We start from the raw sequence: 14515 nt of genomic DNA on the forward strand, positions 1-14515 counted from the left end.
TGTGTGGCCAGCAGAAGAGAAGATTCAGGCAAGGCCTGATACTTGATCTATCCAAGTTGTGGGAACTGAGCTCTGCCCATTCTTGTTCCATTTTCTCTCTTTCTCCCATTCTGGCCGCCTGTGCTCCTGGGTCCTTCGAGCTTGGAAGAGGCACCTTTGTACAGTGGACATGAGCCCACTATTTGGAGTCGCAGGTCCTGAGTTTAGACTGGCCCCACCACCTGGATGACCTTGGGCAGGTCCTTTTCCTCCTTTGGCCCTCAGTTTCCCCTTCTGTAAAACATGGAGGGGAGGTTAGCCTAAAGGCTCCCTCTGGCCTCTCTGACCCTACAGCTCTGAGACTGAAAATGAAGGGAGGATGAGCAGACCTTGATTATCCCAACAGGGAAGCCACAGAAGTTGGCAAAATTGAATCCCCGTCACTCGGGCCATATGTTTGTCGTGACTCACAGTCCTGCTGCTTGTCAGTGTCTCAGCTGCAGCGCTGGGTCAGAGCCTCCCCATGCTGTAGCCTGAAGGTAATGATCCGGAAACCAAGGCTTAAACACTATTTAAAGGGGCCCTGCCGTGACTCTCTTGTGCAGGTTCTCCTCTGCTACTCCCACCTCCTCAAGCAAGCAGGCCTGACCCCTCCATTCCCCTGATCAAACCCCCTCAGGGAGGCCTCATCATGTGCCAGAGAAAGCAGAGGCAGTGTGGTCTGAGAGCTAAACCACCGGACTTGAAAACAGAGCCCTGGATTCAGATCCTGCTGCTAAAACTATACCTGGGTGAACATGGGCAAGTTACTTTCCCATTTTCTCTCCTATAATATGGGTGGATAACCTCAGATTCCTTTCTGCTCTAATTCCTCTGGCCCTACCAAATGATATCTTCTCAGGCAGTGTCTAGTGATGACACTAGGAGCCCCCACCAGTGTGTTGCTACCTTTAACAGTTAGCCATTAGACACCATTAGCTCAAAAGCAAAGAGATTCACTGAGGTGACATGATAAGAAAAGCAGCTGTCCAACATCTTCCCTTTCCCTCACTGACCTGGGTCACACTCTCCTACAGATATATAGAGCTCAGTGCTATCATGGGCGTGTACTCGTGGAAAGGTGCATGTGTGATGAACACACGTGACCAAGGCAACCCAGGCCTCCATCTCTGCAGGGCACCAATGGCCTTCCTTTTATAAGAATGTCCTCATGATGCTCCACCTTGGGCTTAGGTTTCTGCTAGGCAGGTCACTCAACTGAGCTCTCTGGGCCTGCTCTTCTCCCCAGCTCAATTCCCAACCACCAGGGCTAATTCTCTCTGGAATCCATACTTCTCTCTCTTCTCATTCATGCTCCTGGCAGTAGCCTTCAGTGACTGACTCTCTCTCTCTCTCTCTCTCTCTCTCCCTCCTCCCTACCGAATGTATTGTCTCCTACATTTTTAACAGCTCCATTGATGGGAGAGGCAATGGGGGAAAGAGAGAGAAATGTCCCTCCTCCGACCTCTGGCCATGGGGGGCAGCGGCACCAAGCCGCTTCCTCCTGAGTCTATATGTCAGGTCCGGCAAACTTGCTTTATAAGGACTAACAGGACGAGGCCAGTCTTTTGTCACCCAGAAGCAAGCTGCTCCCCTGATTTCCTTATGGAGAAATCCTTGATGCTTTGTAAGGAATAGGAATGCAGACATGCCTGTAAACTTTGGTTTTCACGTGAATCCCCAATTTCTCTGTTGCCCGTCTTCTTCTCCCCACCCACCCAGAGAAGGTTAGAGCAGCATGTCCGCTCCTTCTCCCTCTGGTTTTGCGTATGTCTGTCCCTAGTAAATGCTCATTGACTGGTTATCCCAGGGCTCGGAAATTATACTTTGTAGACTAAGCTGCCTTTTCTGGACCTCAGCTTGTTCTGTAAAATGGGGAGAAAAACCTTTGCATTTGCTATAACCTACCTTGGGGTGACTTGACAGCTTCTAAGCTGGGATCTGTGTTCGGATCACCCGTTCTCCCATCTAGGATAATTATCGTCAGACCTCGGGCTTTCTGCCTGGCAAGTAGAGCACTGGACTTGGGACCCCCAAGACTCCTCTTCTTGGGTTCTAATCTGGCCTCAGATGTTTACTAGCCGTAGGATCCTGGGCAAGTTGAACCCTGTTTAACTTATACCCGGGGCAACTTACCCGTGTTGGCCTCTGTTTCCTCCTCTGTAAAATGAGCTGGAGAAGCAAATGACAAACTATTCCAGAATCTTTGCCAAGAAAAGCCCAAATGGAGTCACAGAGAGTCAGACCGGACTGAACACCAACTTTTGCTTAGCCTGAGAGGGCAGAACTGGGAACAGCTGGGGCGGAATAGGGTTAGAAGAGACCTGCTTGGGCTTTGAGGTCAGAACATCCTAACGGTGAAACTTATACTAAAGTGGAAAGGGCTACCCTAGGAGGTAATGAGTTCTTTGTATCTGGAGGTCTTTAATATGTGTTTTTGGAATTGAATCCCTAACAGGGAGGACCAGCCATCGGATAACCCTATTTCCCTTGGCTGCATGTTTCGTTACTTTATGCCCTGGATTAGGAGTCAGGGACTTGAGTTTGAATTCTGCCATCGACTTGCGAGTGACCCTGAGCGAGTCCTCCCCTTGCAGTGGGCCTCAGTTTCTTCCTCTGTAAAATGACGGCGTCAGAGCTGTTGTCTATGAGTCAGTCACCTATCATAGTCTCCGATCTCCCCCTCCTTCTCCCCTCTGGCCCTTCTCGAGCTCAGCCCCTCTCTCTGCCTTCTTCCCCCGCCTCCAACAGCATCTTCGGAGCCTGGCTCTTTGTGGCCCGATCACGATGTTGCTGACGGTGTCAGCTCACGTTTATTTAGCACCTACTGTGTAGCTTATTTTGTTGTTCTCTAATTATTAGACTAGTTTAGACTGATCTAATATTAGTATAGGAGAGAGATTAGTATCCCATTTGACCCTCCTCACAACCCTGAGAGGTCGCTGCTGTCACTGTCCCCGTTTTACCTCGACCGCCGGTGGTGACGCTTCTAGAACGAAAGCGGGCCCTGCCCCGCGGCTAAAGAGCCATTCCTAACAGAATCTGGCTCTCCTCCCTTCCCCACCTTCACGTGGAGCCCCTCGAGTCGAAGCCCCCCACTTCACTGGAGGATGAAACTGAGAAAGGGGGGAAGGATGCGCCCTGAGACCCAGCAGTCGCAAAGGGCGGAGCTGGGCTTCCAGCCTGGCACCCAGGCCAAGTCCGGGGCCCTTCCACAGCCCCGCGTGGCCTCCTCACACTCCTCAGAGCAGGGGCTGCCCCGGCGGGGGGCAGAGTCCGGCCGGCGCTTTAGCCGGGCAGCCAGAGCTTCTCTGTCCCGGAGAAGTCAGTCCATGACCTTGGGCAGCCAGCGAGCGCCTCTGTCCTCGCCGCTGCCATCTGTCTGGGAGCCGAATTCCCACCTCCTACCTGTCTGGCCGGCTGTTGTGAGAATGAATGAAGTGTGGAGGCCAAGCACTTCCAGAGAGCTGGGGGAGAGCAGCTGGTTCCGGGCTCGGGGAGGACACCTTGGGGCCAAGGGGGGACAGCCCGTCTCCGCAGCACCCTTCTCAGAACATATGCTCATCTCGAATCTCGACCCTCGCAGGGCCTCCCAAAGTCACTAAGTCCTAGACTGGGAGGGCCAGGGAGCCCCAGGCGATGTCTAGTCTAGCCCTGCTCAATTTGTCATCCGCAGACAGGCTCCAGCCCTCGCTCTGCCCCCTCCTAGACTGTGTGACCTTGGACAAGTGCCTGCCCCTCTCTGGGCCCCAGGTTCCTCCTCTATTAAAGGAGCTAGTTATGCCTCAAAAGCCCCTTTTAGCTATTAAGCTCATTAGTGGAGAAATGGAAGCTAAATCCCATAAAATCATAGAAGCTCAGATGTGGAGGGACAATTCTGACAGAGGAGTTAACCAGACTCATATATCTGGTGACAGGGAGCTCACTCCTTCATAAGGCCAACTGTTCTGTGATCTAATATTTCTGATGGTTGGAGAGTTCATTCTCATGTTGAACTTCTCTATAATTTCTCCCTCATTGCTTCTAGCTCTGCCCCGACTTCAGGGATGCCACAAACATGGAATATTTAGAGATTTGGAGTCAGAGGTTCTGAGTTTGAATCCAGTATCTGCCTTTTGGGACTTGAGTGGCTTTGGCCAAGTTACTTTATCTCTCTCATTAATTCTCTACTCTACTCTCCACTGCTGCCTTTCCCGACCTTCTCATTTCCACTCAAGCATCCCGTCTTCCATCCTCTCATCCTAAGTTTCACTTAAAAAATTGGAGCCTTTTCCTATTTCCCAAATTCTTAAAAAAACAACAACCCTCAGAACCATCTTAGAATCAATACTGTATATTGGTTCCAAGGCAAAAGAGTAATAAGGGTCAAGCAATGGGGATTAAGTGACTTGCTCAGGGCCACATAGCCAAGAAGTATCTGTGGCCAGATATGAACCCAGAACCTCCCCTCTCTAGGTCTGGCTCTTAATCCACTAAACTATCTAGCTACCCTCTAATTTCCACTTTCTAAGAAGTTCTCCCACTCCTTCTGCTGCCATCCCTCACTATATTCTCTTTCTCTCCAGTCTGATGGAGTGGTTCTCCTGGCCAAGGGCAGCCTCCAGATTCCAACCACCTCCTTCAGCAGTCTGTCTCCTCTGTCACCTTCCTGCTCTTAATACTCTCCGATCTCTCCCTAGTTCGTGTCTCCTTCCCTGATGCTTACCAACATGTCCACATCTTCCCCTTCCTTAAAAAAAATCCCCTCTTGGTCCATTCATTCTAGGGAGCTGTCTTCTGATAGCTCTTTCCTCCTTTTGGTGAAATGCTCTGAGAAAGCCATCTGCACTCTCTGCCTCCTCTTCCTCTTCTCAGCTCTGCAGTCTGACTTCTAAGCTCTTTGTTCAATGGAAACTGCCCTTTCCAAAGTCACCGGTGACCTTGTAACTGCCCAGTGAAGGGGTCCTGAATGTAGCACTGGGAAGGCCCTCAGAGGTCATCTCGTCTGCTCGTTTCCCCATGACTTGTCCCCTCCCTTTATCTTTAGTGATAGTCTGTGCTTCTCCATCACCATGGGCCATGTAATAAAAGGGGGGCTGGGCTGCACTATAAGAGTAGTGCAGAGGATGGAATTAGGCCAGCCCCAGGGCTCTAGGCTGGTGTAGAAAGTGGAACATGTACCAGGGGTCCTGCACCCAAGCTGGCTGTGAGACAGTTGAAACTCTCTTACTACCAACCTAAACCCCTTTAAGCTCAGGGTTCTATGACCCTGCCCAGTGAAATGGTAGTAATCCTATTAGTCAATAGGAGGGCTCAAGCAGGAAGAAGGTTGGCACTTCCTGGCCCCAACTGCTTATGGAGTTTGTTAGCTGTAGCCTATAGAATGTTCAAGCTGCTGTTGTTGGTTGGCCTTTGGTCAAGGTAAGGCGAATGACTTCAAGATCTTAGCTTAGGGTCAGAGGGGTTTATTGGTGATAAGTTGGAAGTAAGGTAAAGGGGTTTGGCAAGTGGGTAAGGTAAGCTAAAACTTGAGATGACTAATTTCAATAAATTATTATTGAATATATAAAGTAATGCTGAAGATCTTTTATGGTGCAGAAAAAAGAATGCCTTGTGGGCAAACTTAATTCTGAAAGGTTTAGTTGCTGACCCAGGGCTGTGAAGCCCTGGGCCAGATGGTGATTTCTTGAGGATAGTAATAAACTCTTGTTTCCTATAAAGGGTTGTTGGGTTTGCCAATGAGTTGCTGGTATTTGGCTGGGAATAGTAATTGTCCCTGCCTGCCTAAGGAAGCTAAACCCCAAACCACCCAGGGCCCAGTCCCACGTTCCACCTCCCTAGCCCTGAAGAACCAGTAGAAGTGAAGTCAGGCGCCTGGGACTCTTCTTTTATACCCTCACTCCAGACTGCCACACTGGCACCTGGCTGGGTCTCATGCCAGGTTCTGAGTTCTAAATGGGCAATTGCCAGCTTGCACCCGTGAAAGCATGGCTGCAAGATTTTATACACTACAGCCATGAGCACACCTCCTCCTGTCTCTCCACCGCATTTTGGGGCTGAGCACAATCTTGATTTGAAGCACCTCCTTTTGGATTCTCTGGACAGTGTGTCCCCTACCTCTCAACCACATACCTGGGGAGATGAGGCAGATGTTTCCCTCTCAGAGCCAACCTAGAGAACGAGTGGGGGGAAGGAGGAGGTCATAACTGGAGAAGAGGGATCAGCAGAGCAGGCTAGGAAATGCCTGTCTCTGTGGAGGGACTATAATAGAGGATTCAGGGCTAAAAAGACTTCAGATAGCCAGTGCAACTCAATCATTTTACATATTAGGAAACTGAGGCCCAGAAGGGTAACGATGCACAGCCAAGCCTGTCCAGCTAGTGAGAGTGTTGGGATTAAATCCAGGCTGCTTTCCATAAGCACTAGATATATTGGGGCCAGACAGTTAGGAAGGGCTCCAGTCCTTTGGACATGGGGGCAGGTAGGTGGTGACAGCAAATGGAATAGAGACCCAAATCCCTTTGTTGATCTGCCAGGCCTGCTCAGACCGAGGTCAAGCACCCATTAGGAGACAAGCCAACATGATATCTCTTTGTCTGATGAGCCCACACCAAAGCAGATTTCCTCATTTATTTGTTCGTCTTCCTCTGAAAATAACAGTTTGCTGGTAAACAGGAAGGGTAATGATGCCAGCCGCCCTCGTTAGTGGCTAATAATTGCTTAATTTGTCCAGTAATTGACCTGGGCCCCCAGAGCGGCCTGACATCATGTTGCAGGGTGCTCGGCAAGCCAGGTCCCGTTAACGTTACCTTCGAGAGGGACTTCTGGAAGCCGAGCTCCTCTGTGCCCAAAATTTCCTCTTCACAGATGAGCAGATTAATTGGCCTGCCAATTAGGCAGCTATTAAAAGCAGGGCGGGAGGATGAAAGAAGGAAGGCAGCTGCCCAACCGGCCAGGGGGAAGGTCTGGGGTTACTGCCCAACCTGCATCTGGACAGCTGGACAGAGAGACGCCACTGACCTCAGCCAAACTTCCAGGGAAGGGAGAGAAGGGAGGCCTGGCTAGACTTCCAGGATCCCAGACCTGGGAGGGATCTCCGAGGTATCCAGTCCAACTTATACGTGAAGTAAAAATTCTCTTTCTCTCTCTCTCTCTCCATGTGATGCCCTTTAGAACACTTGAAGAAAACTCTTCTGTCAGCTCCTCCCTCCTCTGTCCCCAGCCATCTCTCCTTGAAGGCAAAGACCTCCAGTTCCTTCAGCTGATCCTCCCCATCCTGACTCCCCTTCTCTGGACATTCTCCATGTTGTTGGTCCTTCCAAAGCGGTTGTGCTCAGAGGACAGCACCAAGGACAGCGGCACTTAATCCTTATGGCCCCTTAAGTCTCTTTTCTAAAAAATGAATTGGTTTGTTCCATTAAAATACCCAGTTAACTCCCTCCCTCCTGTTCCTCCCCTCATTAGAGAGGCATCATCTGACAAAAAGATGTATGTGTATATAAAACTAGGCTTTACTTATTTCTATTTATCAGTTCTTTCTCTGGAGGTAAACCTATACAAGTCATTCTTCAAAGAATATTTCTGTTGCTGTATGCAATGCTCTTTTGGTTCTGCTCATTTCACTCTTCATAATTTCATGTAGGTGTTTCCATGTCTTGCCAAAATTAACCTGTTTGTCATTTCTTATGGCCCAGGAGCATTCCATCCCAATCCTATGCCTCCACTTGTTTAGCCACTCTCCGGCCGATGGGCATCCCTTCGATTTCCGGCTCCTCGCCATCACAGAGAGCTGCCCTAAGTATTTCAGAACCTAGAAACTCTTTTCCTTTTCCCCTGATCGCCTTAGGAAATGAACCTGATAGTGGTATTGCTGGATCAAGAGGTATCCACAATTTTATAACTCTTGGAACATAATTCTAGATAGCTTTCCAAAATGGTTTGATCAGTTCAGAGTCCACCAGCAGTATATTAGGGTCCCCATTTTTCCATACTCCCTCCAACATTTTTCATATCAGTTCAGAGTTGTTTTGATTCTCATTTCTCTAATCACTATTGATTTGGAGCATTTGTTCATATCATTGTATATAGCTTTGATTTCTTTACCCCCAAACTGTCCGTTTATATCTCTTGACTCTGCTTCTTCTCTCCTCTCTCCAGGAATCATTGACTTCCTTGTGAGCCACCACCCCATCGCCCGAGTCCTGCGGGACCACCTGGTCTTCAAGATCGCACCAATGCTGAACCCTGATGGAGTCTACTTGGGAAATTACAGGTAAGGAATGCCCCACTGGAAGCCCATGGATGGGAGCTTTAAGAAGGCAGAAAGAGGAGGGGAGAAGCCTCCTCGGTCACAGGCTTTGGAATGACCATGATCCCAGGGAATGATCGGCACCAGATTTGGTTAAGAATAGCCCAGGGGCCCACCAACTCTCTCACATTACAGATGAGAAAAATTAAGGATCAAATAATGGAAATATCCTTCCTGCCCAAGGTCACACAAGCTGGGAATAGAATGTGTGCCACACATGTGTGCATGTACACACACTCATCCAGCCACAGGTTGGAGGAGTTCCCAGATAATCCTCAGAGTGGTAATGGATGATATAGTACCATGGAATGAGTGCCAGACGGACCCTATGTTTGATTCCCAACTCTGCTGCTTTTTTCTGTTTCTCTCTGGAGGTGGATGGCATTTTTCATCATGTCCTTCAGAATTATCTTAGATCACTCTCAAAGCCATTCTCAGTCAATCATCATACCATATCGCTGTTACTGTATATAATGTTCTCCTTCTGCTCACTTCACTTTGTATCAGTTCATGCAAGTTTTTCCAGACTTTTCTAAAAGCATCTTTCTTATCATTTTTTATAGCACAAGAGTATTCCATCACAATCTAATTTATTCAGCCATTCCCAAATGGATGGGCATTCTCTTTGCCACCACAAAAAGAGCTGCCATAAATATTTTTGTACAAATAGGTCCTTTTCCTTTTCTTTAAAAAATCTCTTTGGGATACAGACTTAATAGTATTTCTGAGTCAAAGGACATACACAGTTTTATAGCCTTACAGGCACAGGTCCAAATTTTTCTCCAGAATGGTTAGATCAGTTCACAGTTCCACAAATGAATGTCCCAGTTTTCCCATTTTCCCTCCAACATTTGTCATTTTCCTTTTTTTGTCATATTAACCAATCTGATAGATGTAAGATGGTATCTTAGAGTTGTTTTAATTTGCATTTTTCTATCATGAGTTATTTAGAACATTTTTTATATGATTATAGATACCTTTGATTTGAAAACTGCCTTTTCGTATCCTTTGACCATTTATCAGTTGAGGAAAGATTTGTATTCTAACAGATTTGACTCATCTATATAGTTGAGAAATGAGACCTTTATCAAAAATTTCTTGTAAATATTACCTCCCCAAGTTTTATACTTTCCTTTTCATCTTGGCTGCATTGATTTTGTTTGTACAAAAACTTATTAATTTAATGTAATCAAAATGATCTATTTTATATCCTGTAATGCTCACTATCTCTTTAGTCATAAATTCTTCCTTTATCCATAGATCTGACAGGAAAATTATTCCATTTCCCCCTATTTTGCTTAGGGTAATACTTTTATGTTTAAATCATGTACCAGATTTGACCTTATCTTGGTATACAGTGTGAAACATTGTTCTATACCTGCCAAACCACTTTCCAGTTTTCCCAGCATTTTTTTGCCAGATAGCAAGTTCATGTCCTCAAAGCCTGTTCTATACCTGCCAAACCACTTTCCAGTTTTCCCAGCATTTTTTTGTCAGATAGCGAGTTCATGTCCTCAAAGCCTGGATCTTTGGGTTTAACAAATGCTAGATTTGTATGGTCATTATGTATAATGTACTTACTTTATTCCATTGATTGATCACTCAATTCTTAACCAGTACCAGATTGTTTTGATGATTACTGCTTTATAATACAGTTTGAGGTCTGGTATGGCTAAGCCACCTTCCTTCATGTGTTTCTCATTAATTCCCTTGATATTCTTGATCTTTTGTGCTTCCAGATGAATTGTTATTATTTTTCTAGTTCTTTAAATTTTTTGGTCATTTGATTAGTATGACACTGAATATGTAAATCAATTTAGATCAAACATCATTTTTGTTATATTTGGCCTATCCATGAGCCCACTCAGTGTTTCTACAGTTGTTTAGATCTGGCTTTATTTGTGTGAAATGTGTTTTGTAATTGTATTCATACATTTCTTGGGTTTGTCTTGGAAGATAACCTCCTAAATAGTTTATATTTCCTAAAGTTATTTTAAACAAAATTCTCTCTCTTGTTACTGGACATTGTTGGTAATATTCAGAAATGCTAATGGTTTATGTGAGTTTATTTTATATCCTGGAACTTTGATAAAGTTGTTAATTATTTCAGTTAGTTTTTTAGTTGATTCTCTAGGATTCTCCAAGTATACCATTATATTTTCTGCAGAGTTATGATTTTATTTTCTTGTTAACTATTCTATTTCCTTTAACTTTTTTCTTGTTAACTTTCTTTTCATTGTTATAGTTAGTATTTCTAGTGTAATATTGAATAATGGGCATCCTTGCTTCACCCCTGATCCTATTGGGACGGATTCTAGCTTATCCCTATTGGAGATAATGCTTGCTAAAAGTTTTAGATAGATACTATTGTATTAAGGAAAGCTCCACTTATTCCTCTACTTTCTAGTATTTTAATAGGAGTTGGTAGTGTATTTTGTCAAAAGCTTTTTCTGCATCTATTGAGATAATCATATGATTTCTATTGGTTTTGTTGTTGATATGATTAATTATGCTGATAGTTTTCCTGATATTGAACCAGCTCTACATTCCTACTATAAATCCTACCTGATCATAGTGTATGATCTTTGTGATATATTGCTATAATCTTGTTGCTAATTTTATTTTAAAATTTTGCAACAATATTGATTAGGGAAATTAGTCTATAGTTTTTTTCTCTGTTTTTGTTCTTTCTGGTTTAGGTATCTGCACCATGTTTGTATCATAAAAGGAATATGGTAGCACTCCTTTGTCTATTTTCCCAAATAGTTTACATAATTTTGGAATTAATTGTTCTTCCAATGTATAGTAGAATTCAATTGAGAATCTATCTGGTCCTGAGGACCAGGGGGCTCATTGATGTCTTGTTCAATTTCTTTTTCTCTTTAAAAAATATTAATTTATTTTTTATTTTCTTTTAATTTTTTTCAGTTACATATAAAAATGATTTTTAATAATTGTTTTCTGACATTTTGTGATTCAGATTCCCTCCTTCCCTCCATTCCTCTAGGTGGCAAATGGTCTTTTATAGGTTATACCAGTGCCTTTATGCAATACATATTTCCTTATTGCCCATGTCATGACAGTGGCTACATATCACACATACAATAAAAAAATCATGAATGAAATAGAGTGAAGGGATAGCGAGCTTTCATCTGCAATCAGATTCCAACAAAAAGTCTCCAGGATTTTCTGAACTCATTCTGTTCATCATTTCTTTCCAATACAACCATATTCCACAACTTGTTTATCCATTCCCTAATGGATGAACAACCTTCCAGTTCTTTGCCACTACAAAAAGAGCTGCTAAATATATTTTTGTACACGTATGTCCCTTCCCCCTATTTTTGAGCTCTTTTGGATACAGACCCAGTAATAGTATTGCTGGGTTAAAGGGTATACCTTTATATGTATAAAGGGTATACATAGTTTTGGGACCCTTTGAACCTGGTTCCAAATTACTCTCCAGAATGGTTGTATCAGTTCACAGTTCTGCCAACACTGTATTAGTGTCCCAATTTTCTGACATCCCTCCAATATTTATCGTTTTCCTTTTCAGTCATATTAGCTAATCTGATAGGTGTGAGGTGGTATCTCAGAGTTGTTTTAATTTGCATTTCTCTAAACAATAGTGATTTGGCATTTTTTTCATGACTATAGATAGTTTTAATGTTTTCGTCTGAGAAGTACCTTTTCATATCCTTTGACCATTTATCAATTGAAGAATGCTTTATATTCCTATAAATTTGATTCAGTTCTCTATATATCTGAAAAATGAGGCCTTTGTCAGAGACATTTTCTATAAAATTTCCCCCTCAATTTGTTGTTTCCCTTCTAATCTTGGTTGCATTGGTTTTGTTTGTGTAAACATATTTTAATTTAATGTAATAAAAATTATCCATTTCATTTTTCATCATGTTCTCTATGTCTTCTTTGGTCATAAATTTTTCCCTTATTCATAAGTCTGACAGGTAAACTTCCCCCCCCCACCCCAATTTGATTTTTTTTTTTTTTACCATTTATTTCTAGATCAAGTATCTATTTTGACTTTATCTAGGTGAGTGGTATGAGATGGTCTATGCCTAGTTTCTGCCATATTGTTTTCCAATTTCCGTAGCAGTTTTTGTCATTTCTTCCCCCAATAACTTGGATGTTTGGATTTATCGAACACTAGATTAATATGTTCATTAACTACTATTTGTTGATTTCCTTGCCTATGCCATTGATCTACTACTTTATTTTTTAGCCAGCACCAAATCATTTTCATGATTACTGCCTCAGAGTATTGTTTGAAATCTGGTATGGGTAGGCCTCCTTCCTTCATATTGTTTTCATTAATTCCCTTGATCCTCTTGACCTATTGTTTGTCCATGTTAATTTTATTATTTTTTCTATTTCTTAGAAATAATTTTTGAGTAGTTTGATTGGTATGGCACTGAATAGGTAAATTAATTTAGGTGGGATTGTCACTTTTATTGTATTGATTTGGCCTATCCATGAGCTATTAATATTTTTCCAATTGTTTAGGTCTGACTTTATTTGTGTGAAATGTTTTATAATCATGTTCATATAGTTACTGGGTTTGTTTTGGTAAGAATACTCCTAAGAATTTTATATTGTAATTTCTTTTTCTTAGGATTATTTAAGTAGTCTATTTTTATCTTCTGTTAATCTGGGAAACTTATTTTTTGTAGCTATTCATCCATTTAGATTTGTTGGCATATAATTAGTCAAAATAGTTCCTAATGATTGCTTTAATTTCATAGCCATTTGGTGGTGAATTTATTCTTTTCATTTTGGATACTGGTAATTTGATTTCCTTATTTGTTTTTTTTTTTTTTCAAATCAACCAATACTTCATCTGCTTTGTTATGTGTTGATAAAAAACAAACTCCTGGGTTTATTTATTAGTTCAATAACTCTTTTACTTTCAATTTAATTAATCTCTGTATTGATTTTCAGGATTTCTAATTTGGTGTTTAATTGAGAATTTAAATTATTTTATTTTTCTAAGTCTTATTTGCATACTCAACTCAATGATTTGCTCTTTTTCTATTTTTAATGTTATAAACATTTAGAGATATAAATTTTCTCCCAAGTACTTCTTTGGCTTGATCTTATAAATTTTGGTATGTTGTCTCATTGTAGTTATTTTCTTTAATGAAATTATTTATTTTTCTATGTTTTTTTTCCTTGACCCACACTCATTTGTTAGGATTAGATTATTTGGTTTCCAAATAATGTTTAATATATGTTTCCAGGGCCCTTTATGAAATGTAATTTTTATGGCCCTGTGATCTGAAATGGATGCATTTAATAGTTCTATTTTTCTACAATTGGTTGTGAGGTTTTTAAAATAACATTTTATTGTCCCTCCAATTATATGTACAATTAAAAAAATTTAAAAAAAATTTTGAGTTCTAAGTTTCCTCCCTCCCTCCTTCCTCTCCCCTTCCTGAGATGATAAGCAGTCTGACATAGATTTTATATGTGCAATCATGTAAAACATTCTTCCATATTAGTCATTTCATGGAAGAGAATTTAAACAAAAAAAGGAAGGAAGTGAAATATAGTATATTTCAGTCTTCACTCAGAATCCATTAGTTCTTTCTCTGGAAGTGGATGTTGTTTTTCATCATGAGTCCTTTGGGATTATTTTGGATCATAGTTTTACTGAGAATAGTTGATCATCATACAGTATTGTTGCAATTGTATACAATGTTCTCCTGGTTCTGTTCACTTCACTTTGTATCAGTTTGTGTAAGTCTTTTCAGGTTTTTCTGAAATCATCCTGTTTGTCATTTCTTGTAGCCCAATAATATTCCATTGCAATCATCTACAACACCATGTTTGTTTAGCCATTTCTCAATTGATGGTCATCTCCTCAATTTCCAATTCTTTACTACCACAAAAATAGCTACTATAAATATTTTTGTATAAGTAAGCCCTTTTCCTTTCCTTTCCTTTCCTTTTTTTTTTTTAATCTCTTTGGAATACAAATGTTGCAGTGGTCGCCCAGTCTGTGCTCTAGTCTGTGAGTGAACACAATCCTCCTTTTCCACCCTGGAACCTTGACTATTGTCCTTATTCTTGCTACTGCTCTTCCCTATCCTGGGATTATGACCCAGATCCCAGTATGGGCATGCAACGGAGTCTTGCTCCCCGTGCTAGCAAAAAGTACCCTGTAATATTCTTTCAACCAGTTTTCTAAGC

The 14515-nt window shown here is 42.3% G+C and overlaps 1 protein-coding gene across 1 annotated transcript in view; it reads left to right on the forward strand.

The window, feature by feature from the left end:
• The window catches only part of AGBL4 (AGBL carboxypeptidase 4), a 918272-nt gene that overhangs the window by 844940 nt on the left and 58817 nt on the right, over positions 1 to 14515 (forward strand). Inside the window, exon 7 of the mRNA XM_044674812.1 lies at positions 8155 to 8269. Coding sequence (XP_044530747.1) covers positions 8155 to 8269 — 115 coding nt within the window. The remainder of the gene's footprint in view (positions 1 to 8154; positions 8270 to 14515) is intronic.

Source organism: Gracilinanus agilis, chromosome 4, assembly GCF_016433145.1.
Source record: "Gracilinanus agilis isolate LMUSP501 chromosome 4, AgileGrace, whole genome shotgun sequence".
Taxonomy (NCBI): Eukaryota; Metazoa; Chordata; class Mammalia; order Didelphimorphia; family Didelphidae; genus Gracilinanus; species Gracilinanus agilis.